General features: G+C 44.3%; 1 protein-coding gene across 1 annotated transcript in view; it reads left to right on the plus strand.

The window, feature by feature from the left end:
* The first annotated feature begins 8771 nt into the window (after positions 1-8771).
* erf (Ets2 repressor factor) overlaps positions 8772-26626 on the plus strand; it is a 33388-nt gene continuing 15533 nt past the window's right edge. Inside the window, exon 1 of the mRNA XM_068710854.1 lies at positions 8772-9545. Within this exon, the coding sequence (XP_068566955.1) occupies positions 9524-9545 (22 nt within the window). The 5' untranslated portion in view covers positions 8772-9523. The remainder of the gene's footprint in view (positions 9546-26626) is intronic.

The raw sequence follows: 26626 nt of genomic DNA on the forward strand, positions 1-26626 counted from the left end.
ACCATGTTGCACCGTCATGTTTCTACAGAAGCCCAGAACGGACTAGCGGAGCAGGAGCCGGGTATCGAACCTCCGACTCTCTGATTGAAAGGTGGCCCTGCTCTCCACTTAGCCACGGTCACCCCACAAAACAGTAAATACTCTCAGCTAGCTAGCTAGCTGTTGGGCTGTCAGAGGGAATTCATTTCTGATGTTGTGATAGTTTCATGTAGGCTACAGTGAGCGAGCACATTTTTCCATTTCGCCGTTTTTGCCCGATGTGCTTCACCGCGGCGTTTTTTGAAGCTCGCCCGCCTGCAGCGGCCGCGTCTCGGTGCGATCGGGCCCTCATAACGTTAGGCTGGAGGAACCGCGACTGATGATGTCCTCCGACATACAGGCCACAGGCGCTGTGTTGCTATGTTGACTGAGTTGACGGAGCGGTCTGGGTATTCGGGGGAGTGTATTATGGGAGGAAGCGGCTGCATGGTGCCAATAGGAATAGGAAGAGGGAGTTCCTCCAGAGATAGACGGAGGAGGCTGTTAACACATACACACCGAGCTCTATATAGACTGACACCGTTCCACACATACCTCCAGTCTGACTGACTGACTGTGCTGGCTGCTCCATTCTGTAATTTCCCCCCACTCCCTCACACCTCCCCTTCTCCTCTCCCCTTTCTTGCCAACTCACACTTCTCTGTTTCACTCACCGATTCCTCTCGGTTGTGTTCTCGGCCTCTCTGGGCTCCCTTGCTCATGTTCTTCCTCTTCTACTTCTGCCTCTTCTGTTTCTTCTTCTTCTTCTTCTTCTCTCCAGTACAGACTTGGCTGCAAATAGAGGTCAAATATAACCCTCACAATCCTCCCTGCAGTCTGTCTTCCTCTCCAGGGACTCAACTCTATCTCTCTCCACATTAAACCTCTATTTAATGGGACGCTGTCGTCTCTCTGCAGAAGAGCTGACTAATCAAATGCTCGCTTTTGTTCCACGTTCCCACCGCTTGGCCATGTGGCGAGAGTTGTTTTCACGCGGCTCCTTATGCAGAGCGATGATCTGCGGATCAAGGAGCAAAAGACATATTCAAGTGGTAATCATTCTGAGCGAGTAGGACAGATTCTGAAGCCTTTTGAAACCGTTTTGGTAAAGATCTCCCACCACACTGTCACACACTAGGAAAATGGACAAATCTCTTTGTCCTTTTTCTGTCCAACATGTGTTCAGGAGAGGGACATCGTTCTGTCCCCTCCTGCTCTCTGGGATCATTAATACGGCTTAACGACAACATTATCGACTATGATGAGTGATCTCTGACTTACACAGTCATTTTCCAAAAGCTCTGTTTTCCTCGTCCACACAAAAACAGCAGGCTTTGCAGAAGAATCCATTCCGGTCGGCCATTTTCAGGTATCAAAAACACCAGCTCAGTGCAGACAGAGGGTCAATAATTTGCTTTAAGTCACCCATATTACAAAGAAGTCATTGGCGTCTGGCCATGCAGGTAGTTTTGGTTTTACTTGCCCAGGTTTTGTGATCTGCTCATTTGAACTTGATGGTGAGTAGAGAGATATGAGACAGGATCAAAGTAGCTCAAACAAAAACACACACATCAAAATAATATATACAGACTGACAAAATATAGGAATGTCAGCAAGTCATAGCAGAGCCATGAAGCCCAAAGCAGAAAAGGACAATAACTAAAATAAAAATACAATAAATAAAACTAAAAAAGACAAACAAAATGTGGTTTTATTTAACCAGGAGAGCGCTGTTGCTGCGTGTGATACGACAAATCCACGTTGACTTATTTGTTGAGTAACGGCACTTCGTTATTTTAACCCAAACGACGATCTAAACCTAAGTAGTTCTGTTGTCTAAACTTAACCAAGTAAGCGTTGAAAGTCGATGTCTGCTCCTCAGTCAACTATAATAACGTTTGTATTCATAATATTCATAACACCACTCTGTACGTACATCCTCTCATCGGGTGCTTTCTTACAAATCTTCCTCTTGCATTCTCACATTCTAATTTACACATTGATCCTCACTGATTGGTCTTCTGCTTGCTCAAGTTTTACTCTAATAAACTGATAGTGATCAACACAGGACCATTGACAGCTTTTGAGGTGGCTATTTATAGATAGCTGCAGGCCGTTATTCAGACTCTTCTTGGTCTGACTGTATGCAGATGGAGCTGCTCGGGGCTGTCCTCCTCCCCGACATTCAAATGAGCCCAGAATGTCCCCCGTGACCTCCCAGAGCCTAATAACAAGCTAATGGAAAGAGCTCTGCCGCCCCTCTTTCTTTCCTCTACACATTTGTTTTCCTTTTCAGGAACCCCGCTCTTTCCTCCCCCCTCAACCTTCCCCTACTTGCCCCTCTCCCCCTCCTCCCCCATTTCTTCCATGGCCTCATCCTCCCCTCTTTCCTCCCGTTTCTCTCTCCTCCCCGGCGCAGGAGCGTGTTAATCCCATTACACGTGTGTGAATACCAGCTGGAGGAGAGCAGGAGAGAGAGAAGGAGAGGGGGGGGGGGGGGGGGGGGGGGGCAGAGGGGGAGAAGGGAACAGAGAGTGTTTGTGTCCGAGTAGGACTGACTGCATACTCTGCAACTGCGTCTGGTTGATGCAAAATCCCCTACTGCATGTGACGGTAATATAATGTAATGCATTATGATGAAGTGTGATGTGGGAGTTTTTCACTTTTGAGCTCTAGAGGAGACCAGAGGACAACTTAAATCCTATTTATTTTTTCCTTACTTATTATTATTATCAAGCATTTAAGTGTCTGAAGTGGTGGAATGTAGCTAAGTACATTTACTTAAGTACTGTGCTTTGCTTAAGTATTTCCACTTTAAACTACTTCATACGTTTTACTCTGCTGCATTTACTTGACAGCTTTAGTTACGTTTCAGACTGAAACACAGAAAAGCTTATAAGAGTGACTAAAATGTATCTATTGTTAAAGGAGCAGTGTGTAGTATTTAGTGGGATTTATTTGCAGAGATGGAATATAATAGTCATAACTGTTTTCATTCATGAATAATCACCTGAAACTAAGAATCATTGTGTTTATGTTAGCTTAGAATGAGTTCTTCATATCTATATAGGGAGCAAGTCATCTTCACGGAGTCCCGACATTTTGCACCGCCATGTTTCTACGGTAACCCAGAACGGACAAACCCAACACTGGCTCCGGAGAGAGCCTTTCACATTACCTGAAGGCCACCGTAGTTCTCCAAACACGCACTTGTGAAGGGAGGGGCGGGAGGAGGGCTATTCACCACGCACTGCTCCTTTAAGGTTTGAACTACCAAATAGTGTGCAGTTCAAATTATCTCCACCTTAATCATCTACAACGATAATAGTAACGTCATTATAATAATAATCCCATCACAGTATATAATGGGGTAGCATTACAATAAGAGGCGCCATTCTAAGTACTATTACTTCTGTTCAGTTCAAGTGCTTTTTGTTTATATTTTTATACTTTTTGAATGCAGGACTTTTGCTGTGAGATATTGTTGCTTTTGCTCAAAGGCACAATGAGTTGGACATTCCTAAAAAACAATGTTTAGATAATAAAATATCATAAAACAGTGTCTGTATCTGCAGGGATCCTGCCCACTGACATTTTTTAAATTTTTGATTTATTGTTATTGACGCATTCAGCAGAATTTTGCTAAAATTGTGTGGAAGTATTGAACGGTATAAAATGGAAATACCGCAAATACCCTTAAACTGTATTACAATACTTACTGCCTCCGGAAAAAGGTCAAATACAATAGTATGAGTCAGAGTCACACGTAAAAAGCACTCAATTTATCTTATTGTGACTCTGTTCAAGCGCCCAGGAAGCCGTCTTCCAGTTTCAAACCGCTTCAAATTCCACGTCCCATGTTTTAAAGCTGCTTGTGTTGGTTCTGAAGTGACCCGGCTCCTCTTCGTGATTCAGGGCCCGTCGCTGGGATGTCGGGGAGGGTGACGAGGACGGGAGCTAGACAGGGCAGACAGGCCCAATGTGGCTCCTGAGGAGTTCAAGCGCCAAGAAAATAAACAAGCCTTTTGATCACAAAGGGCCCATTCACTCTCTCTCTCTCTCTCTCTCTCTCTCTCTCTCTCTCTCACTCACTCTCTTTCTTTCTTTCTCTCCCCCTCCCCCTCTACTGATCCCCGGTAGATTCTCCTCAGCTCTCCTCTCCTGACCTCTGTCTTTCCCTTCTTTTAAAAAAACTCTCCACGTGTCTCTTCCCACCGTTTTTCTATCTTCTCTGTACGTGTCCCGCTGCTTTGTGTGTCAGACAAGAGCAGCAGCGAGACAGACAGACAGACAGACAGACAGACAGACAGACATCACCTGACCAGCCAGTGGGCAGACAGACAGACAGACAGACAGAAACACACACACAAGGGCCTCCTTATTCCACAAACATAAGCTCATGGTGCAGAGCAGAGGAACACAACATGGAAAATGTCTTCATCACTCTGAAACAGGCAGAAACTTTCCCCTCCGGCCACTCGAGCGTGTTCTGCTGTCACGAACACACGAGCGACCTCGTTTTGACTCAACTGCTGTGTGTGTGTGTGTGTGTGTGTGTGTGAGAGAGAGAGTGTTTTCTTATGCATACAGATGGGCCGGTGTGAAAAGGCCTCTCCCATTACAGTTTTGTTGTCGAGACCGAGCGCCGCTCGCTCTGAGGTGTGGCTCGGTTTGCACCATTTGCCCCCTCGGGCCTATTTTACCATTTTAAAAACACGGCAGATTTCCTCGAATAGAAAACACTTAACCTATAGAAGAAGAAAACACAAAGACGTGACCGTAGCTCTATTTGGGACCTTGTTAATGGGACTGAACCCCAAAAAACAAACAAAGTAAAGGTACATTTCAGTGTTTTTTTCCCCAAACACATAAAAAGCACAGGGTCAAAATCAACAGAATTTGGGTCAACGTAATAAGGCTTTACTTTACCATGACGTACCCATGGTAGAAAAACACTCACAACAATGGGTTGTAGTTGGGGTTATGTTTTTATGTTACTGTTACTAAAATAAGGTATGGTTGTGAAATGCTATAATCCACTCAACCTCCATTTAAAATGGCATTTACACGTACTTTTGTAAAAAAAAAACAAAAAAAACGTAAACTTAGTTTGGGTAAATAACCCATCAATGACATAAAAAGAATAGTGAAACTGTGTCAAAGCAGCCCATTGATATTGGGTTAAGTTAATGATCCGTTTAATGAACAACAGCACTCAAACCAAAATAATGGTTAATCACCAAAACCCCACCGGTCACACGTTTTTAATTAAGAACATCCTCATTCATAAGTCCTGTTTGCTGATGAGGGGCATTACCACCTTAGTAATGAACCGATGGTGATTTGTTAGTCCCAATCAGCCCACCAATTCACACGTATGTGGCCTTCAGGTCTCCCGCTGAGCTTTTGTTGCCGTTGCTTTCGCATGCGGCCGGGTGTCTGCATCACAGTCTGCTCGCCGACCCTCCTGTTGCATCAACAAGATATTATTTCCACTTTTCAAGCGGCCAGCGAGGACACAGCTCGACTTCAAGTTGTCGTGTTGTGAGTGAAGGAATTGGCCTCAAAAAATAGGGACTTGAACGGAAGTTATTTAGCACAATATTCCCACCATCATCACACTAAGGATGACTTTGTCTTTCTCCAAATCTGTGTTTTGTTGTTTTTGGAGCTGATTCGTCTTCCAGGAATACTTTCTGCAACATTTTTTTTTTATTTCTTTTTTTAGATATTTGACAGCGGCTCATATATTATACATGAGACAAATCCAAAAGTGCAAAATACACAAAGCAAGATATTGTTCCAGTAGGCAGACACATTTCCCCCCGTTTGCTATAAAGGGTGACTACATAGCTTTATCATTATCATCCAGAGAGCCTATATTAGTGAATGTTGATGTTAATTACTCTTTCAAGTCCAATCATTTTAAACCAGTCTGGAACGTCATGCTAAAGAAAAAGCGTTTAACCAGCCACTTTATACCGAATCAGACTAAAGAGTCTTTAGACATAAAGCAATGAACATTAAAGAATCAACACTTTATTTTCTTATAAACTACTGTTTTTTGAATGCAGGTTTGGTGGGAAGATGTATTTTGGCTTATATATAATTCTCGCCTCACAGTGGCATCTCCCCACCTACACAGCTGCACGTATCTGTGGCTGCAGAACGAAACGAGACATTTGCACTTTTGCTAGTCTTTCAGTTGCAGAGCAGACGGGTACAAATATCTTAGTGAGTCCTTGCTCCTCTTCGGGTTCGTTGGACATAGAAAAGGTTTCCTAAAGCCTGGTGGATGCAAGTTTCTTGGTGGAGTTGAAACAAACGGATGTCGTCATGCTGAGCGGCAGACCGGACACGACGGGATCGTTCACACGTCACTTCCTCGAGGTGTTTGTCCCGACGTGTCCTCAGGTGGAGCAAAAGGTCAGCAGCAGAGCAGAGAGAGGAGAAAAGTGACAACCTCACAAATGTGGAGCTGAATGAATTAGTTCCTTTTCACAGCAGACATTTTGAATGTTGTAATGTCGGAAATAACACGAGTTACAAGTAACAGTTACAATAGCTCTGTTCTATTCAAGTGTCCCATTATGCACAATACCCTGAAGCTGAAGCAGCTAAATGGAATGCAGCCATTATTAATGTGTTATTTACATGTACTGTTCATACTGTGATATGTCAATGTGTCTTCTGCGATTCATTTTTGAGTTGATTTTCATTTTCAAAAGGTAAAATTCCACTTCTCAGGTGTGAATATTTGCTTGTAGTCTGATGGTGAACTGAAAATCTTTGGGTTTTAAACTGTTTGTCCGACAAAAAAAACAAACATTTTTAAGATGCAAGTTCTTCTTTAAACGTTTAAAAGGGAAGTTAGCTCAGCTTTAGCTTAGCTTAGCACAAAGACTGGAAATGGGGGGAAAACAACAACATATTAGGAAATGACAAATAACTTGTTAAATTAGTGAGCTGGTAGGAGTATTTTATTACCCGTGGACAGAGCCAGGCTAGCTGTTTCCCTCTGCTTCCAGTCTTTGTGCTAAGCTAAGCTAAGCTAAACAGACGCAGCAGCTGTCGCCTTAAATTGAGGAGACAAACAGGCCGAGGGGCATCAATCTTCTCATCTAGCTAAAAAGGAGCAAACAATTTCAAAACTATTTTTTTAATCTATAATCAACAAGTGAATCAATCATAAACATAACACACACACACACACACACACACACACACACCTGTACATTTCTTGTCAGAGGTTTTGTGGTGAAGGTGTTAACAAAGCATCATAAGGGGCACGCAGGAGGAGAACTGCTGAGGAGAGGAGGAAGTGAGGTGCAGAGGAGGAGAAGATGAGAGGCGTAGGCCAAAATGAAGTAGGAGGTGATAGTTACAAAACTGAGGAGGATGAAGGATCCACACAGAGCAGAGGAGTGAGAGATTAGTAGGAGTGTGATGTACAGGGGCAAGGAGGAGAGGAAGTGGAGGAGGCAAAGGAGTGACAGCAGAAAGAGGAGATGGGTTTTTTTTCTCTTGTATTGTTATTGCATTCTCCATGTGTGTGTGTGTGTGTGTGTGACAATGTGACAATCGCATGAAATACTTCACCCACCGGCTGGCCTTCACCTCCCACACACTGCCACTCAAAGTAAATGAGCAGAGCAGAGGAGGGAGGGATGGACGAGAGACAGAAAAAAAGTGTGACGACTGATTGGGTAAGAAAGAAAGAGAAAGGGGAAAAAAGGAGCTACCGACAAACCACACTTATTCTTCTCCACTTCACTTCCTTCCCATGCGCACTTCGGCTCAGCCCGCTCCTCGCTCTCCACTTTACGCTCTTGAGTAATTACCGCTACTTTCTTTCAACTCCTCCTCTCTGTCTCTCTGTCTGTCTGTCTGTCTCGCTCTCTCTCTCTCTCTCTCTCTCTCTCTCTCTCTCTCTCTCTCTCTCTCTCTCTCTCTCTCTCTCTCTTTATCTGTTGCCTCCTCAGAGCTGATGCAAGTGCTGAAGGGCCCTTCATTAGAGAGGGAGAAAGGAGTGTGGAAGAAAAGAGCTGTGTGTGTAAGTGTGTGTGTGTGTGTGTGTGTGTGTGTGTGTGTGTGTGTGTGTGTGTGTGTGTGTGTGTGTGTGTGTGTGATGAGCCCATAATGCTAATAAGCGCCTGATGGGCTCCAGGCGATGTCCTCTCATAATTACAGTCTATGCATACGGCCACCGTCCGTTCCTGTGGGATAAAGAACACCTGTTGATTGGCCCTTTCCTTTCCTTTCCTTTCCTTTCCTTCCTTCTCCCTGGCATCCTCTCCGTCGCAATTCACAGGTAAACACGGCGCCTCGCGGCTGCAGCGGGTATCCACAGCAACGCCATGACGCGCCAACCGGGAGCGAGCGGGGCGATAAACTGGAGGCAGCGGTGGCGGTAACTCCGGGCAGCAGAGCAGCGACTGGTCCTCATCGAAGATCGTTTATCGAGAAGATGAGTTACTTTGAATAAAATATAAAAAAGTAAACTGATTTTATTTATTTAACACTCAAACATAAACAAATGTGTTTGTGTCTTCACATACACAGTGTGTTTTACTCATGTTATTTATATAATGCATTGAATTAGCTCTTTATGAATTGAACTGATTGGGTCGTTATTGGCAGCATCAATGTTTGCCACTTGTTCACGACCATGATAGGCTCCCTGAAACGTGTAGTCCACAGGTGTCGTTGACTACCCGACTTAAACTAAGTCAGAACTGAATCCACCATGAACATTCACACACCATAAACGATCTTTGGCAACAAGTGGGCGTTCAGTTCCTCACCCTTTCCCTCCCTCCGTGGGTCAGCGTGGGCGGCCCCGTGTGGCAGGAGGAGAGCGAAACACGACACCCGACAGAAGAAGGGGGGGTTGAGAGAACACGAAGTGAGTGCAGTGGAAAAAGAAAAAGTCTGCCGGAGAAAGAGAGGGGCAGAGAAAGAGCGGAGTTGGCTTTGGGTTTTTTATTGGTTCCTTTCAGAAGCGCCGCCGTTGTGACTGTCGGTGAGGATGATGATGTGGAGGAGGAATCAACCATGCGACATCGTTTCAACAGACGGGATGAACATTTAGACTCGTCGCATTCCGCTGCTCCAGTACGACCGACGGCAGCACGACTCCTCCAAACTTCGACCTGCGCCATTCAGACCCGGGCGACTGGATCCCCCCCCCCTCAGAGGCTCGGGGCAACTTTTTGGCATCAGACGTTGCGTGCAAATATTCCGACACAAAACTTTTTCAACAAACGCTGATGTGTCGAGATAAAACGCAGACGCGTATGTGAAGTTAGCTGGTTTGTTTTTCCACTTGAAAACGAGCACATTGTCGGGGCAGGTTCTTTTCTAACGAGCCACTCGTGAGAACAACACCGGAGGAAGGAGTGGGGTGTCACTGCTAACTCGGCTAGCTCACTTGGCTAAACGCGAGCTAAAGTTACGAGTCGACGGGCAAAGTGACCGAAGCAACGCGCCGAAGACGACAGCGAAGATGAAGACCCCGGCAGACCCCGGTGAGTTGACGGTTCACGCTTCTTTGCTTCAACTTTTCAGACGCCGCCGTTGTTCTTCAAGTGAAAACAACAGCGGCTAGCTTCAGCGGCTAGCTGGTTAGCACGCCAACCAAACTCTCCGCTCCAGGGGAAAGTGTGACAAAATTATGGCGCTAGGGTGGATCCATCCGAGCCTCATGTTATTGTTTCAGCTAAAGTAAAAAAATAAATAAAAATAGAGCCCAGCTCACGGCCAAGTTTATTTTCAGATAACGCGGATCGATGCAACCGTAAATGCAATTTTCAAAACTTATTTGCACGATATTTAAGTTGAAGCTACTATGCTGAGCTACTTACAGTGAGGACATGAGAGAGTTAGCATGATGTTCCGGAGCAGTGGTGAGCAGTCAGAGCCGGGGCCACAGTGCACTGACCCTGACTGCGACAGTCATGTCCCAGTTCAGACGACTCAAATTCAGCTTTAGTTTAGCTTTTAACCAACAGCACATGGAACAACCAGTGAGTGACTGAAAGTTGATAGTGCACACACAATATTTATTTTTTTAAATCTACAGGAGAAATGGAAAGAAATGGATTAAAAGAGAGATAACTATAACGGATTTTTATTTTAATGTATATTGCAGAAAAATAGAAATATCCAAGTGATAGAGTTGATGGTTGCTTTGAGAAGAGAGATATTACTTTTCTGTGTATGAACTGTGTTGGTTAAGGTAATTGTCAGATATTCATTTTAAGGAATTAACACACTCTTCATGATTGGTGTTCACCGTGGCGTTTTTTAATTTACTTTTTTGCATTTTCATTATTACAAGCTGGAAACCAGACTTCCATGTCTCAGTACATCACAGCCCACAATAGAAAGTTTGATTGATTTGATTGGATGGCCGCTGATAAGCTGAGGTTGACTCAGAGGTTATCTGAGATGGATAACACGCTGCCCGCATCCTCGGGGTGAGATTCTGAAATTCAATCAGGAAACTTATTGCATCCCTGTGTTTTCTTTGCTTTGTGAGGCACTCTGCAAGTAATCCCTGTTGACCCTGCCTTGATAGATGCAAGAATTGTGTCCAGGTGGATGGTTTCAGTAGTTTTAACAGATTTCGTAAAGTGGTGAAATAAGTTCAAATGGCCAAAGTCAGCTGTTTGATGGTGTATTGTTTTGGGTGCCAAATTCCCCAAAAGTTGAGAGTAGAACTGATCATCATGACCCATGGAACTACTTTTTATATTCTTGACCCATAGAGCTCACCATGCAGAAAACTTGCACCCAATACTAGACAAAAGACATTTTGTGTGTCCTAAACATTTCTATCGTCTGGTCATTGTATTCCCTCTTAATGACTCCCATTATCTCGAGGATCAGAACAGCAACATTATGCTGCACTTCCACTTAGGTTTAAAAGTAGAAAGCTTTGTTTTAGTGGTGAGCAGTCAGAGCCCATGTGCCATCTAGCAGAGTATAGCTCCCGTTTGCTATTTATAAACGCTTTTCTGGTTTGGTTAAGCTAAAAAAAAACAGAGTTCAAATTGTTGTTGGTTGTGTCTGTTAAATGAAAGCCAGCACTGCTTGTGATTTTTTTTTTTTTTTTTTTTTTTTTCATAGTTCTCATTTTAGTTGTTTTGTGATTCATACCAACTTCCTTTAATTTCTGGGGACTGAAAAGCATCTGTGTAACATTTGAAGTGACATCACTGTGGTGTGTGTCATTTTACTTTGACTTTTTTTGACGGCCCATGTTATCAATATAATATAATACTAAAGGATCCCATTGGGTAACTGTGATCAACCACATTACATTATGCTTGGAGCTACACAGAGCCTTTGTCTGTATTTCCCTTGGTGTAGCAGCCTGTTGACTATTTTATGTATATATGGGTCAACCCTCCACTCCACTCTTCCTATCAGGAAGTCAGCAGTCTGGCCCCACCAGCACCAATTTTCCACTTGTGTTACTCCTTATATCAACACAGCGCCACATGTTCGACGTCACAGCTGTAGACGGCCAGCAAGCTTTGTTACTTTGTGTTTGTGTTACTTTACGTGTGTGTGTGTGTGTGTGTGTGTGTGTGTGTGTGTGTGTGTGTGTGTGTGTGTGTGTGTGTGTGTGTGTGTGTGTGTGTGTGTGTGTGTGTGGTGAAAGGAGCCATACATGAGCAATTAGCTGGTGTTAAGTCTGGTATGGGCTAGGCTGCTGTTTATGACTGAGTGTATTTATGTGTTTGTGAGTGTAAGTGTGTGTGCGCACGCCCCATATGTCTTGTCAATGTGCGGCTCTACCTGACATTGATGTGGTCCCAACAAAGCGGGTGTTTGACTTTTACCAGCGAGACCAAATTGCCCTTTGAGGAAGACCATTTGGTTGTGGGCAAGTTGAGTCAGCCCATTGTAATTACAGGAAGAACAACGAGACGTCTTTTTTATGCAGATTCAAATAGCTCTAATAACACCGGTTAGACCAAAAGCTAATGAACCACAGGCGCGTTTAGTTAAAAGACTGACGCTGTTAGTTTCCTTTGGGAAGAACTCTGTTGTGTTACTGTCTCACCATTAAACCGAATTATGCCGTCGGCACCAGCAGCAGAGACGGCACAATTGCGCTACAAGTCGAGGCCAAGACGTTTGTCTCGGGGGGGAAAGTTTGAGAAGACGTGCTTAAGTGTTCAGTGATGTGGTTGTGCCGTCTCTGTGTTTCAGGACACCCTGTCTCCTCCGTGATTCAGTGACGAGTGCAGAGCCTGTAGAAAACGAGCAGAATGCTCGGCCTGTGGCGTTGCCGCTTGCAGTTTTCTCGAGCAACAATCAGAAACACCGGTGAAAAACACCAGGGACAGACTTTACCGTTAGGCAAGGTGGGCCCCAACTGAAAGGGCCCCAAAGAGCCATAGATTAAATATGTTTAGATACAAAAAAATACTGATTTGTTACTATTCTAACTCATTGCACACCCGAAATAACTTGCAAAAAGCCTGGAAAGCACTTGAAAATATGTAACTCAACTTTATACTACTTACTATGTACTTCTACTTCAGTGGGAAACACTGTACTACTTCGTTTACCTGACATAAACCCGGACAATACGCACGCCAAGTGTGAAGTAGATCGGATGAGTGGTTTTGAGATGTGTGAAGGACGGACGGACAGAGACTCCTCACATGTAAGTTAGACGCTGTAGTGTCGTGTGCTGCAAGTCGGCTGACATTTGTGCAGCGTTTACTGAATGTCACAATCATAATCCATTAAAATAAAAATGTATATTTTAAATGGAAATAACTAAAACCAGATCTTGGGTCTCACTTGTTGTTTGCAGCCCCAGTCCAGTCAGGCCCTTAATATGATGGTACGGACCAGGTTTCAGGTCTCCACAGCCTAAAAAAGCCCCGAAATACCATTGTTCCTCACAGGATGTACCCTTTTCCCTGGCTTTCCTCCCATTATGTGGTTACTGTCAGTGATCAGGTCAAAGCAAAAGGTTGACTCGCATTCCTAAATTACTACTGAGTCGAGCCCCGGGGCAAGCAGACCCTGGAAAAAGTTTGGCCGCAGAGTGACGGCAGCATTTCTCCGGTGTGTTGTCAAGCGGCGGCCCAGGTCAGCGTTGCTGACGGTCACCTCTCGACGCCACGGGCCTCCTTTCCTGGAAGTGAGTGAGTGTGAGTGTGAGTGTGAGTGTGTGTGTGTGTGTGTGTGTGTGTGTGTGTGTGTGTGTGTGTGTGTGAGAGATGGCTTCAGTGACCCATACGAAGCTGGGAGAATAGACAACAGCTCACACGAGCTGGGACATGCTGGCCAAACAAACACCAGGGCCTCAGCACAGGAAGGCCTGGTAGTCGGCCTGGGCGGTGAGCGGTGATAGTCATCCACGCCTGCAGTTACATATTATCATTCAGAGACAGAAGTGGTGTAATTTATATGTGAATTTGTGTTTGTGCTGTTCATCAGTTTGTGTGTTGTGGGTCTCACTGACATGAACATGTATAAAACATTAGAGAAAATGTGAGGTGTTTTTATTTAGCAATACAATGATAATGTCTCAAAGATGCTACATTTTTCGGGCTTTATTGTTTTTCCAAGATTCTCTATTTGGTGGATACATTTTGCACCATATTATTTTGACATGAAATTCATGCTTGCTGTATATCCAAGCAACCTGTTCAGTGTTTGTTGTCATCAAACATGAGGCTTTCTTTTAACGCATGTTCCAGCAGGCACTCTTGGAGGACAAGATTTAAAGTGCCTTGCCTAAGGGCGCTACGGTGGTGGTTGTGTAGCAGCTCGGATATTAAAAGCATAATCCATCTTGCAGTTTGAAACTATTAATCTGTCAATTTGCAATGTTGCACTGTTAAAGTGGTCATTTTCTTTTTTTTTTGTACACACTTTACATCTGTGTCTCTGCTGGAGGGACTGCTGATGAAATATTGCTACACTGTAGCTAACTCTGGGACAGTCAATGACCGTCCTTTGGTCCCTGTTTAATAAACGCATAGTTGTGCTGTGCATCTACATGTTGCCAGGATGACTTTTAACAAAACGCATAGACTGCTTGAACTTGTACAGTTCAGCTGCGGGGCTGTAAGCAGATGGAAAAGCAATAAGAAAAGAAACAAACGATTTGTTCCTCTAATTGCAGTAGATCTGTACATCTCTGGGCTGTTCTGCATTGAGTCTACTGTTCGAAGAAATCCTTCTCTCCTGTGATGAGTTTCTCTGCACGGGTTGTTCAACATCTCTCTAAAGGGGTCGAGGTTAGAGGAGAAGCTCTTGCTCTTTGATTTGAGAGGCTGACGCCAAAACCTGACATTTATGTTGTTGATACTTTAGTCAGCTGAATCCTACTTTATTGTGTGGCCACATTATCTACGTTTGGCCGGTTATTATCAGGAATGATACAATTGTTAGCGGTGACCCAGAATAGTAGACTATTTGACGGTTCGACACCACAGTTGGATTGTCACAGCGAAGGCTCATTCTATTCTGGCTATGTTGGGGGACAGAGTGTCAGATTTGACATGGACTTGCTTGGTTTCTCCCAATAAATCATGTTCTATAGCCTCTCTTTGTTTAAATATCAGGTTAACAATACTGTTAACTATAAAACGTGGGCTTATAATCATTCTCCGCTGTGATTTGCGGCACCATCACAAAAACGACAACACGGGCCACAGTTTCTAAATCAAAGAATCCATTTATTCATCAGAGCACTCGCATAACAACGTAGCGCTATCGGAGCGCTAAATATATTTACAATTTCTGAACGATTCTCTTAAAGCTGCCGTTTGCGGCTCATAGAAACGGCCCCATTATTCTGAGACAACTGTCAGTCACACGTATCTCAGCCAATCGTTTTGTTGTTTTTCCTATTTATTTATTTAAAGCTTAAACAGATAGTGAGGAAAACACACAAACATGATCAGTTGACCGTAGGAAAGACACTAGCAATCAGATTGGACTGTCAATTCTTAGTCTGAATAATCGAGGAGGGACACACACAACCAATTATCGCTAACTTTGTCCTCTTGATAGAATCTTTATGTGCAATTTTTGCTGTGTAATTCAGTTATGACGCTCTCAAAAAGCCCAAATACCGGCACGACTTAAAGAAAGTGCTTTTTATTCATCTCAACACTGTCACAAGTCCACGCAGCGGCACTCTTTAAGACCAAAGAATGTCCTCGTTGTCTTAAATGACCGTCCCGCTCGCTTTGGTATCTGTAGGCATTTACTATTGAGTGGATCCGTGTAGCAGGGTCTATGAAAAGGACAGAGCAGGTCAAGTGGAACCGACGACTCGCTCCAGCGAGCAGATAAGGACGGCTTCTGCAGCGGGACGGATATCACTGAAACACCTGACAGGATACTGTGTCGTCCACTTTCAGTAACTTAAAAACCCCTTCTCAGTAAACGTGTCTGCTTTAATCTGCCGTTTCATTGATATTTACAGCTAGAGACTAAAAAAAAAAAGCCAGATATCCATTTTCTCGTGAAAGACTTGTAAAGCTTGTAAAGCCAGTGTTAAAAAAAAATGCAGACAGACTTTTTGTGCCCTCTGAGCTCTTTGTGAAGGTTTTTAAATCAAACCAAGGTTGAGACAGACCGACGGTGTGGAGGTAGGGCTGTGCTTTGTCTGTGGCTGTTGTGACTGGAGTCATCCGGACCCAAAGAGGGGCTCTGTGTGTTATGGCTGTCACCCGTGGCTCGTGAAGAACGAGTGGGTCGGCGCGGCGTCGTTTTGCGGCCGTAAGGTTTGAGGTGGGTCTCCACAAACCTGAGTCTGCCGTCGACGCGCTGCAGAAAGGATAAGGGGGCAGACTAGGTGTGGTCCTGTATGACTCTGCATAATACCGCCCACATTACTCCGGTCACTGCCAGCTTTTTAGGGAGTCTGTTTTAGCTCTGAGGAGAGCGCTGAGATGTAGTCTGCCAGGTTATGTCAGAGAGAGCTCCAGTAGGTGGCAACATCTAGGTTGTAATGTGTTTTTAAAATGAAACGCGCTCTAAAATCCAACTGCGGCTATCGTCGGCATTCATTGAGACACCAGTGGAAAGTCTTCAGTCAGAAACAAACCTGTTGATTTAGAAACCAGTTGTAAAACGATGTAAAATAAATTGTATGTGTTTTCTCTGAAAAGGGACCACCTCAAGAGCTGCTGAGGGGAGAGAAACGCTGCCAACAGGTTGCAGGCAGGAAAACAGTTTGGGTGTTTTGTGGTTGTTTGGACGGAGTTGATCCAACCCAGACTGTTCCTGCCCAGTACACTTGTTGGCGTTGCACCTGCATTTTTAAGCCCACACTGCTCGATTGAAAACATGAGCTGTCCAGCTTTCAGAAATACCATTTTTCATTCATATTCTCCTAAATATGAATGTCGGTGCTCCTCTAAATAGTATTTTCTACAAAGGACACTCCATTGGAACTGTTGCCACTCAACCCTTCCCGAACAGACGGGGGTAAGCCGAGCTTAGAGCATCGGTGAGACCAGCATTTAAAGCTCACCAGACATTCATTATCAAGTGTTTCACATTCTCTGTCCTGTGTGGCGCTTTGCTGGACATGGACGCGCTTAAAGGAGTTTCACAAGAATGCACGACGACAAAGACATGAAGTGTCAATGTGGCAGCAGTCTGCAGGCTGTGAGGCAAGATCATTACTTGTTAAAGTGCCCTTGTATTCCAAATTAAACCCAAAAGCTGAGACACCAAGACACATCTGGGTGGGCTCGAGGCATAGTTCTTCCACATGAAGCAGACACTTTCCTCCAGCTGAACTTGGCAGCACCAGGACTTACCCTGAATCACACTTTGTGCCCGTGACAAGAGGCAGCTGCCTGTTGCCTGTAAATTGTTCTGGCATGTGATGCCTTTTCATCCCACGTGTTGGTGATATAAAGAAATAACTGTTGGCATTAATTCCTCCTCTGGGGTTTAAATTATTATTGGATTTATAGAAAGGTGCCCCAGAGCTCATTCATGCTTTTAAAATGAGTACATTAACGGCAGATTTATACACTCACTCACCACAAATTAATATATTCAGAGGTATTTTGTGAGCTGTTTAGTCATTTTCCACATTACTCAACCGGCATTATGTAATCCAAAATGTTTCTTCCCCTTCTGTGGTGACATAAGTCGAGTGTGACACTGTTAAAGCAGCATGGTGGCCTGTGCAGGGCTCGACAGTAACGCTTGTTCGGTCAAGCGGAAGTGAAAAAATAGATGTGATCTTTATCAAGCAAGCCCTGATTAATCGGCCAACATGCAATAAGGAGATTAGCGTCGGTGCTTTCTAGCCGCAGATACCAGATATGCTAGTTAACGTTAGCTGCTAGCATCCGATGGGCAACTAAGTCTTGCCTCGGGCGAAGGTAATTTATAACCTTTTACAGAGGGGGCATTATGACCTGTTTAACTGTGGAAGACGAGCTCTAATCGGCTAATATTACATCGTTACAACTACTAATGCCAAGCTTCTGTAGAAAGCTACCACAGCAGGGGATTCCACTGAGTCTTGTGGTGGCTTTGAGGAGATCATATTAATTGTGTGTTTTGTATGTTAACAAATTACAATAATTGTCAAAATCCCTCTTGATTTTATTTCACACAGTTTGGCTGTCAAGCAAGTAAAACATGTCAGCTACTTGCCCGAAGCCCTTCTGTGGATAAAAGACACCGTCTTGTAGCAGCCTGTTACAAGCTTGATCCAATCCATGCAGTGTCGATCTGCATGCTTTCATTTCATGTTGTTGTTTTTACAGTTTAAATGCCTCAAATGAAAACAATATAAAGACGAATAATGTGTTGTTTTGACTAGAATGAGTCAAAACGAGCTGAAGAAGGAATTTTCCTTGTCTGGGACCTTCAGAGTGGAGAGAATCTGTCGGTGTGTGTGTGGAGGGAAAACGGGGAGAAAGAGATGGCTCGTGTGTGTGTGTGTGTGTGTGTGTGTGTGTGTGTGTGTGTGTGTGTGTCTGTGTGTGTCTGTGTCTGTGTGTGTGTCTGTCTGTCACTGGTCTTTTTGGGAACCCTGGGGTCTTTTATGGCTGTCACAACTTGTCCTGGGACTCTGTGGTTATCTGCTGCGCTGTGTGTTTTTATATTTGAAGTGACTCCACGCTTCAGAGCGTTTCACACCTAAAACTACATGAAGTTAGCTCAAGGCTAAATTGCCCCGAAACCTTTTTTTCACACTCCAAACCACACAAGTGCACACGGGCAGCATACACACTCGCATCCTCTGCTTTTCTCACTTTTGCTTTCCTCTTCTCACACACCTATGTTCAGACGAGCACAACAAGTTTGGTGAACACTTTTCTGCCCATAACAAATGTACATTAGTTGTTTCAGGCTGCAGTATGATAACATAACGGCCGGTCATCGGTCACATAACATTGTTGGCTTTGTGTGAACCTGGACCAACTGCAGTGATCAAAGTCTTTTCATTTTGCCAGTCCAAACGTGCCAAGTTACATTTTATTTATTCCCAGTCACATGTCCATCAACATGCAGACAAGCGGGGAAACCGAATGGGGTGCTGATGATGTAGCTTTGGGGCTCTCTGTTAAAGTCGATTCACACTTCCGTCGTTGAGAATAAGCTCCAACAGCTGCCCAAACCTTTAGAGGGAGAGCAGGGGTTGGGCTTGTTCTTGTAGCCGCTTCAAAGGTGGGCCATAAATTACACGAGTGATAAGAAACGGCACCATTTGATCAGTACCACCGGTCGGCCATGAAGTTTCCGTTTCTCCTCATCTGTGCTTTTCTTTTATCACTCACAGGCCAAAAGGCTCTGCTGGAGTTCTTCACTATAACATCAACTTAAAGCTGAATTCTTTAAAAAGCTTTGGAATCTAAATGCTGTCCGTATGCGTGAGTGATATGACGAGTTAACTAATTGAATCAAATGAGAGAGAGAATGCTTAATGGTTAACCATTGAACAGGAGGATCACTTCACATGTTGACTTTATTAAGTTTAAAGCTCCGGCTCGTTAGTTAACCCCATGAGAAGTAGATCTGTGACCCGTCTGCTGTCCCCGTCGGTGGTTTAAAAACCCAGTGGCAGTGAGGAACGAGCCGGGTCTCTGTTTTTATTGAAACGTGAAAGTCAGTTAGTCCCTTCAGACACTCACTCACTCATCTCGCCCACTCGCCCACTTTTTATTAGGGGGGCCCCGCGGACCCCCCACATGCCACGAGAAAAAGGGGCGACGTCTGTCTCGCATTAACGCGCACCCGTAGACACACTCTTTTAATTTTCCTCACTGCCGCTAGCGAGCGTGGCTTCGTTCATTTCGGGGCTGCCATCTCCCTGCGGTGACGCCGCCGTGCCTCCGCCTTTAATGTTTTAACGCGGGGAGCGAGCCGCTCAGTCTGGAGGCTGAACCATCCAGCTTTAATGCAATAGACGGAGGAATTAAGACTCTGACTAACGCGCCCAGACATCACACATGTAGACAGCCTCTCGCAGGCTGGTTTACATTTGACACAGTGGTCCAGAGCGCAATGCTGTCGCTGTGATTGTACTAACGTCAACGACATTATGAGCAGCGGTAGCTCAGAACCACAGTGTTCTGGCAGAAATGACACATATTCATGTTTGATTTCAGAAGGAGATGAAGAGAAGGTGCTTCTATTCAGTGATAGCAGATGTTCAGCAGCAGTTTGAGGTAAAACGGTTTTGGGCTACTTCCAGTTTGAGTGTCCGTCTAATCAAAAACCATTCCCAGCAAAGAGGAAAAGGTTAATCTGACACGTTTTGAAAGGTATCACTAAATGACTATTGTCTTTACGAATGAAGTGCCCACAACTCACCAATGCACCAAAAAAATTGCTTCTGGAGCATCGATCTACTCTTAATATTAGATGCATTCATGCGGTCAAAGCAGGCTGTTTGCTCAGTTTATGTTAGCACAGCTATCCCTGACCCACCGTTACCTTACATTAAGTTATACCTATGACTTCCACGCAGTGAGTTACAGTTTTAAATGGAGTCTGTCCTTTATATTCCTCGTGTCATTCTGTTTCTCCGTTTTGTAGCTGAGCCACAGCTAATTCTGTGTCGGGTCAAATGTTGTACAGATCCACAGTATGAATAAAAATGTTTATCAGTGCACAAATATGCGCATTCCTGTCTGATATTTGCTCTTGACATACTCGGCTGACTCCGCTGGCTGTGACTGAAGTTTTCTTAACTTCAGGAGAATTTAGATCCAGTTTATTTTAAATGTTAATGCAAGAAAAAAAGAAGAAAAGGATTTGATTCTTTTTTTCCTTCCCTGTTTTGTCACATCCCGGAACGTTAGCATTGTCATGCCGGTTGTCCCAACGAGTTGCAATCAACAGTGGAGCCTCTTTGTCTGCGTGGAAAGATGCTGAAAGGGAAAGCAGCATTCTTGGGAGAGGAGGGGGGAGGGAGATGAAATTTGATTGGCAGGGAGCACGAGAATGAGTCACTCACCCAGCTCCCTGGATTTGGAGCGATGGGCCTATTCCGGGCTGCGGTGACGTCCGTGTGTTTGATTGTGGTCGTGTCCGCATACGGCGAGCAAACCGGCGCTCACATGGCTCAACCCAGCAGCTGAAGTCACCAAATTCTCGTCAGTGGTCGCCACGCTACCACGATGAAGGAAAATGAAAGTCGTCTGGCAACCGAACCACAACACAGAAGCCAGATTTACAGGCAGATATTTATCTTCTCTCTCTGCTCTGAAGTCTCTCTACAACACCATACGTTTCATCATGGCCTCCATCACTTTCTGACAACTTCTAGTCAGAATAGAGTTTGTCTATGGTTTGCTGAATTCAGGGTTTGTCTAAATGTTCTTTTCTCAGGACACCTCCGATTATGTGGTTTAGTCTTCATGTAAATACTACTGGTTTAATCTATTTCTCTGAGGGAAAGAGTTTCACTTTGGGTCATAGTTCCTCTTCCCAGATATACTGGTTTTTCCCTTTCTCCCGAAACAAGAGCTGTTTCCACCAAGAAGTTCCCTGTAATTGTAGTCCAGGGACTCCTAGAAGCAAAAACTAAAAGACTCCTTCACCCCGTTGTTGTTGTCTGCGTTTCCACAGTGGAGACTGACCTAAAATGGTCCAAAATCGACACTTGAGTGCTTCCTTGTTTTACAAGGAAGCTGTACGGTGTGTGTGTGTGTGTGTGTGTGTGTGTGTGTGTGTGTGTGTGTGTGTGTGTGTGTGTCTGTGTGTGTGTGTGTGTGTGTGTGTGTGTGTGTGTGTGTGTGTGTGTGTGTGTGTGTGCGAGCGAGCGAGCGAGCGAGTGACGGTCATCCCTGCCAACCCCGCTCCGAAAGCTCCTTTACTGTCTGAAAGTTCACTTTTTGGGGGTGAGGTATCCTCTAGACCCTGGCTGGTTTGTTGAGCTTATCATTGCTTGACTTTGCTCTGCAGGGTGTCAACACACCTTATTTCCTGCAGACAGACAATGTTTCACAAACATGTACAGGTTAGGTGCGACTGTGTCTGTGCACATGCGCGACAGATAAACCGAATCAGCGCTGCCCAAGTGCACCTCTGCACGGAGACAGTAGAGTCGTGTCTCACTCTCTTTCCTGTCTTTATTTCTGTCAGTCAGACGTTTGTGTACACACACACACACACACACACACACACACACACACACACACACACACACACACACACACACACACACACTAGTGTCTTCCAGCCAAATTCTGCCCTGACTACAGGAAGAAAGAAATCTCCAGCGAGGCTGTCGGGTAGCCAGGAGCTCATTACAGCTGAATGTTTTACGGGATTGTTATTTTCTGAAAAGGAAACATGCTCGGACAAGTTTCAGAGCACGTGTGCGTGCACGTATGTGTGCTCCTTCCTCTGGGAATATAGGCCTCCAACCTGGGCTCGGGTGCTGCAGATGAGGAGATGGAAGTTCCAGCTCTAAGATCGTCACTGATTGTTTCTTTAGTTTCTCTCTTGCCACAGCGATGATCCTGCACACATTCAATTTACCGCTAGGGTGAACGGTCAAACTCCGTAATTTCTGCTAGAGATCAACCAATTATCAACCACGATCGTTAATCATTACGATTGTCGAATCTCTATTTCCATGGGAATTCCGATAAAACGTCTCATATGAGTCAGCAACGACGCTTCCACTCACTGTTTAGTGGAGAACCCAGCCTGCAGTGTAGTTCACACATTCCACTGATAAACCAGACAAGTGTCCAGCATCATTCGGATTCACGACTAAAGCACGACAATACAGCGTGTTCTCTACTTATTCAATATGTAGTCTTCATAAAATAACCACATGGATTTTGTATACTATAGTGTGAATTAAATACTTGGATGCACTAAAGAATAGTGCAGCAAAAAAATCTCTTTTGCAGCATTTGATTAAACAAATGTAAGTCTTAAGTTCTGTGTTAGTTTGTTAATTTTGTCCCAAAGATTGTCATTTTTACAGCAAATATACATCTTGATTACTACTAATTGGTATACTTTGTCTGCAGCGGTGCAGCTGCCCACGCTCCGTAAAACCGCTCATCCCGAATGGCGAGGCAGTGTTTAGTTTGGATCGCTCGCAGTCCGCGGGAAGCGCCGTTCCCAGTGCGAGCTATTTGGAAGATGGATCACCGAGACGGAAAGCAAACGCGTCGTCCCCGACGAGAACCAGCCGCCTGATTTGAGGCCGCACAGTGCCGCCGCGTTGACGGCGTTAACCAAGTCTGCCAGCAAACCAAACCTTACTCATCGGCACAAATTTAAGGCATTAATAACAAATCGTCTCTTGGCAGCTCGGCTCATAGGAAAGTGGAGCACGTAGGCTACAGCCATTAAAACTTAACACACTCCACTAGAGCAAAGTTATGTATTCGACCGCTGTTAAAATGATCATATTTATGCTTGAGCTGTTGGTATTTGGGCAGCCTTTCTTCCTGTCTCTCTCCTCACACACTTCTCAGTTCCTCACACGGACCTTTCTGTTCGCCTCTCTGTGAAGCTTTCTCTTTATTTCTTTGGCCTCGTAGTGCTCTGTCCAATGCAAACACACATTCCAGCCTCACACCTCTAGCATAAGGATCTTTTCTTAGCAAGAAGCTTATTTCTGCCTGTATTTGTGTCTTCATCTCTCACGCTGTCTGTGTGTGTCTCTCTCTCTCTGTGTGAGCCTTATGTAATGGGGGGGGGGGGGGGGGGTCGTCATGTGAGTACCGAGGTCGGGGTTCACGCTGTGCACCTGCGGCCAGCCGTCCTCCTCTGCCTTTGATCACTGCTGGAATTCTTTTTTTCTCCTTCTTCCCTTCCACCTTTCCACCCGACTTCCTCCTCGTCCCGTCTGTTCCTCCGGCTCCTCCCTGGCTTTAAGCCACTGGCTCCTCCAATCTGAACTCCATCCTTTTGAGTGTAATTATGAGATCAGCTCAATGAGGAGCAGAGGCTTTTTTAAACAGTAGTTTGAGGCTCAGGACTCCTCATTGAAGCCGTGTATGATTGTCTGTTGCAGACAGTTTTTTTTTTCCAAGCGGCACGGCGAGACTGGAAATGGAAACCCAGACAGGCACGATCAATAGTTCATCATCTCAAACTTGAAATTGACCTTCCATTATATACAGATTGTGTAAAGTTCAGGATGTCGGCAGGAATTAATGATTTAATGTGGAATTCTTCACCAACTTTTGAATGTAAACAGTCAAGTGAGGTTGAAGCTATTTTTTAAAATGTTCTATCACCCTTTTACACCAAAATGTATTTTGATCTAGGTGAACAATTTTCTTTGCAAGGGATGACGACACTTATAAGGTCTGATGTATTGATTCAGCATGAATGTATATAAAAAATAAATAAACAAAACAAATTGAAATAATATCGACAACACTGTGAATAAACTCACTTACTGTCACTTTGAAGTTACCCTTTAAAAAAATGTGTGTGTGTGTGTGTATGTATGTGTGTGTGTATATATATATATATATATATATATATATATATATATATATATATATATATATATATATATATATATATATAAGCTTATAATTCATTTTTTCCCACAGTGTAAATACTTGGTCAGCATTTGTGTGTGGATTATTTTTAAGCCGTCTTATTGTTATTGCTTTTTTTGCTGCTATGTTATATATAATATTTAAGAGGTGCATCCTTTTGCTACAGTGAATTACATCAAGTTTCATCACAAGAGTTAATAATAATAATAATAATGCATTTTATTTGTAACACACTTTTCATCCATGGAATCTCAGAGTGCCACAGAGCCAGTACATAGTTGCTATCAGAGGTCAATTCAATGGTTCAAATCCAAACGTTGGTCCCCCCCCACACACACACACATCCCCTCCCAACACCCACTTCACTGAGTTGGATTCGTGTTGGAAACTTTCCCCATCATTTTTTCCATTTGTTTTTGTATTTGTGTTTTTGACTCTCTGCACACGCCCAGTGGAGATTCCCCTTTTTCCTGCTCTCTACCCATTTATTTCCTGCCTTTCTGTGATATCCCGATCCCATCCCTGATAAACCCCACTTCAGTAGGCAGACAGCCCCCGGCCATTTAGCCTATTGCCCCCGAATCATAACCACGCAGAAAGACACGCATCGACCTTTTGCAGCGGCTAAATATAGACCCACCGAAGAATAGGAGGAAGGGAGGTAAAAAATAAAGGGGGGGGTGTTAAATGGAACAGCATGTTAAAGAAAGTTGTCAGGGGAGAGCACGTAGAGTAGCAGCCCGTTTATGTTCAGTCTTGTGGACAATACCCCGATGATGGCTATCGGGTTATTAGGAGCGCTGTTACAACTGTGGTGACGTCAGCGGCCCGAAGAAAAGCAGACCTGTGGTCGCACAGATCCTGTGTTTCTCTTGGAAAGGAGAACGCAGGTGGCTTGGGACTGCAGACTAATAGTAAATGAGTTTTCCTACCCTGCTCTTGGCTATATATAGACTCCAATGAGGCCTGAAATGGTGTGTTTCGCCTCCGCCTGACAATCAGAAATTCTTCCTGTCTGGAGCAGAGCTCGCCAGATAGTACAAAGGGCTTTGGGTTTGTTTGTCTACTTCAGTTTTCCCTGACTTGTAGCACTGCATCCAGATCTCCTGTGCTGTCGACCAGTGATTATAATTAGCAGCGAAACGAGCATTGATCAGCACTAATGCTTTACTGGCTGCTGATAAGGACCAAGTCATTTGCACTCAAGTGTGTCAAAGCGCTGCCAGTTTTACAGGTTGGCACTATGTTTGAAAAGGACCCCAAATCCTTTTTTCTTTAACCCTCTGAGCCCCAAAACTCACCGGTGGGATTAAAAACTACAGAACTACACAGTTTATCATAGCCTGAAGCTGTAAAAACATCATTACCATCAGATTTTCCTCTTTCCGACAGTCCTTGAACAGCTTAAAATTGTGATATTTCATCAAAAACATTTAATTCTATATGTCTTATTTTTAATTTCGCCCTGAATAAACCGTTTGTTTTAGCCAGATTCTTTAAAAAACAATAAATTCTGAGCTCCTCAACGCAATTGAGAAGCCATGATTGATTCGTCCGAGACAGACAGTCATGTGACAAATTCTGTGAAACCTGGACTGAACTGCAGGCTGCTGAACACAGAGGAGAGGAGAGGTTGTAAAAAAGGGAATTTGTTCAATATACATAGCAGGTTATAGCATAGGCTATATTTTTTTCAACATTTGTAACACTTGTGGGCACTTGGAAAAGTGTTGGATATATAGATTATCCTAATCTCAGATTTCCTTTTGAAGCTGCAGATTTGACACAGGAGCTTCACCGCGTTTGTAGAAACGGTTGAAAATTGTTCCGACCCTTTTTTGTGCGGCCTTCGGTCTCACGACGTCAAATCTTATGCAAGCTTCACCTCCCTTGTTTTAAGTTAGCAGAGAATCATCCGTAAGGGAGGCTAATGTATAGAAGCTAGTAGCTGCAGATGCCCAGAGATTTCATGACCGGAGGATTTCTGCCTGAAAGCAAATGACTTGTGTCCGTTTTGTGCAAAATAAGAAATGAATGAAATGACACTGTCGGTTTCTTCTTTTTGATAGTTTGTACACAACATTTATTTCAGTCTTACTGCTCTGGTTTCTGTCCTCGTCCCTCTCCCACTCGCTCATTGCCTTCTGTCTCACACTCCTCCTTATTTGTTAAAATCTCACATTCTACCAGCCATTAACCGCCAGCTGCAGCAGATGCACCTCAGCTGCGCATCTGTCACACCATCGGTTGTGCCGTCTGATTTTGTGTATCTGTCCCCCGCCTCTGAACGACTTCAGGAGAATGAATGGACTCCAGACGCAAAACGTTATTAATGCACAGCCATTTTAGGCTCAAATAGATCTGGATGGTTGAGGAAACATGCTCCACCGGTGCTTACAGGACGGGGGGGGTGTGTTCCTGTTTTATGTTGTAAACACAGTGTGACAGCGCTGGTCAGGCCGCCTCAGACGGATCACACACCCTCACACTGCGGCGCTCTGGACCGCCGCCCGAACCCTAAACTCTTTTGGCAAGCTCCTGTAATTGAATCATATTTTGCCTTGTCCGTCGTGACTCGGCCATTTATTTTTAGAGCTGAAAGC

Source organism: Cebidichthys violaceus, unplaced genomic scaffold (genome assembly GCF_023349555.1).
Source record: "Cebidichthys violaceus isolate CVI_PGR_0920_01 unplaced genomic scaffold, fCebVio1.0.p SCAF_16, whole genome shotgun sequence".
Taxonomy (NCBI): domain Eukaryota; kingdom Metazoa; phylum Chordata; class Actinopteri; order Perciformes; family Stichaeidae; genus Cebidichthys; species Cebidichthys violaceus.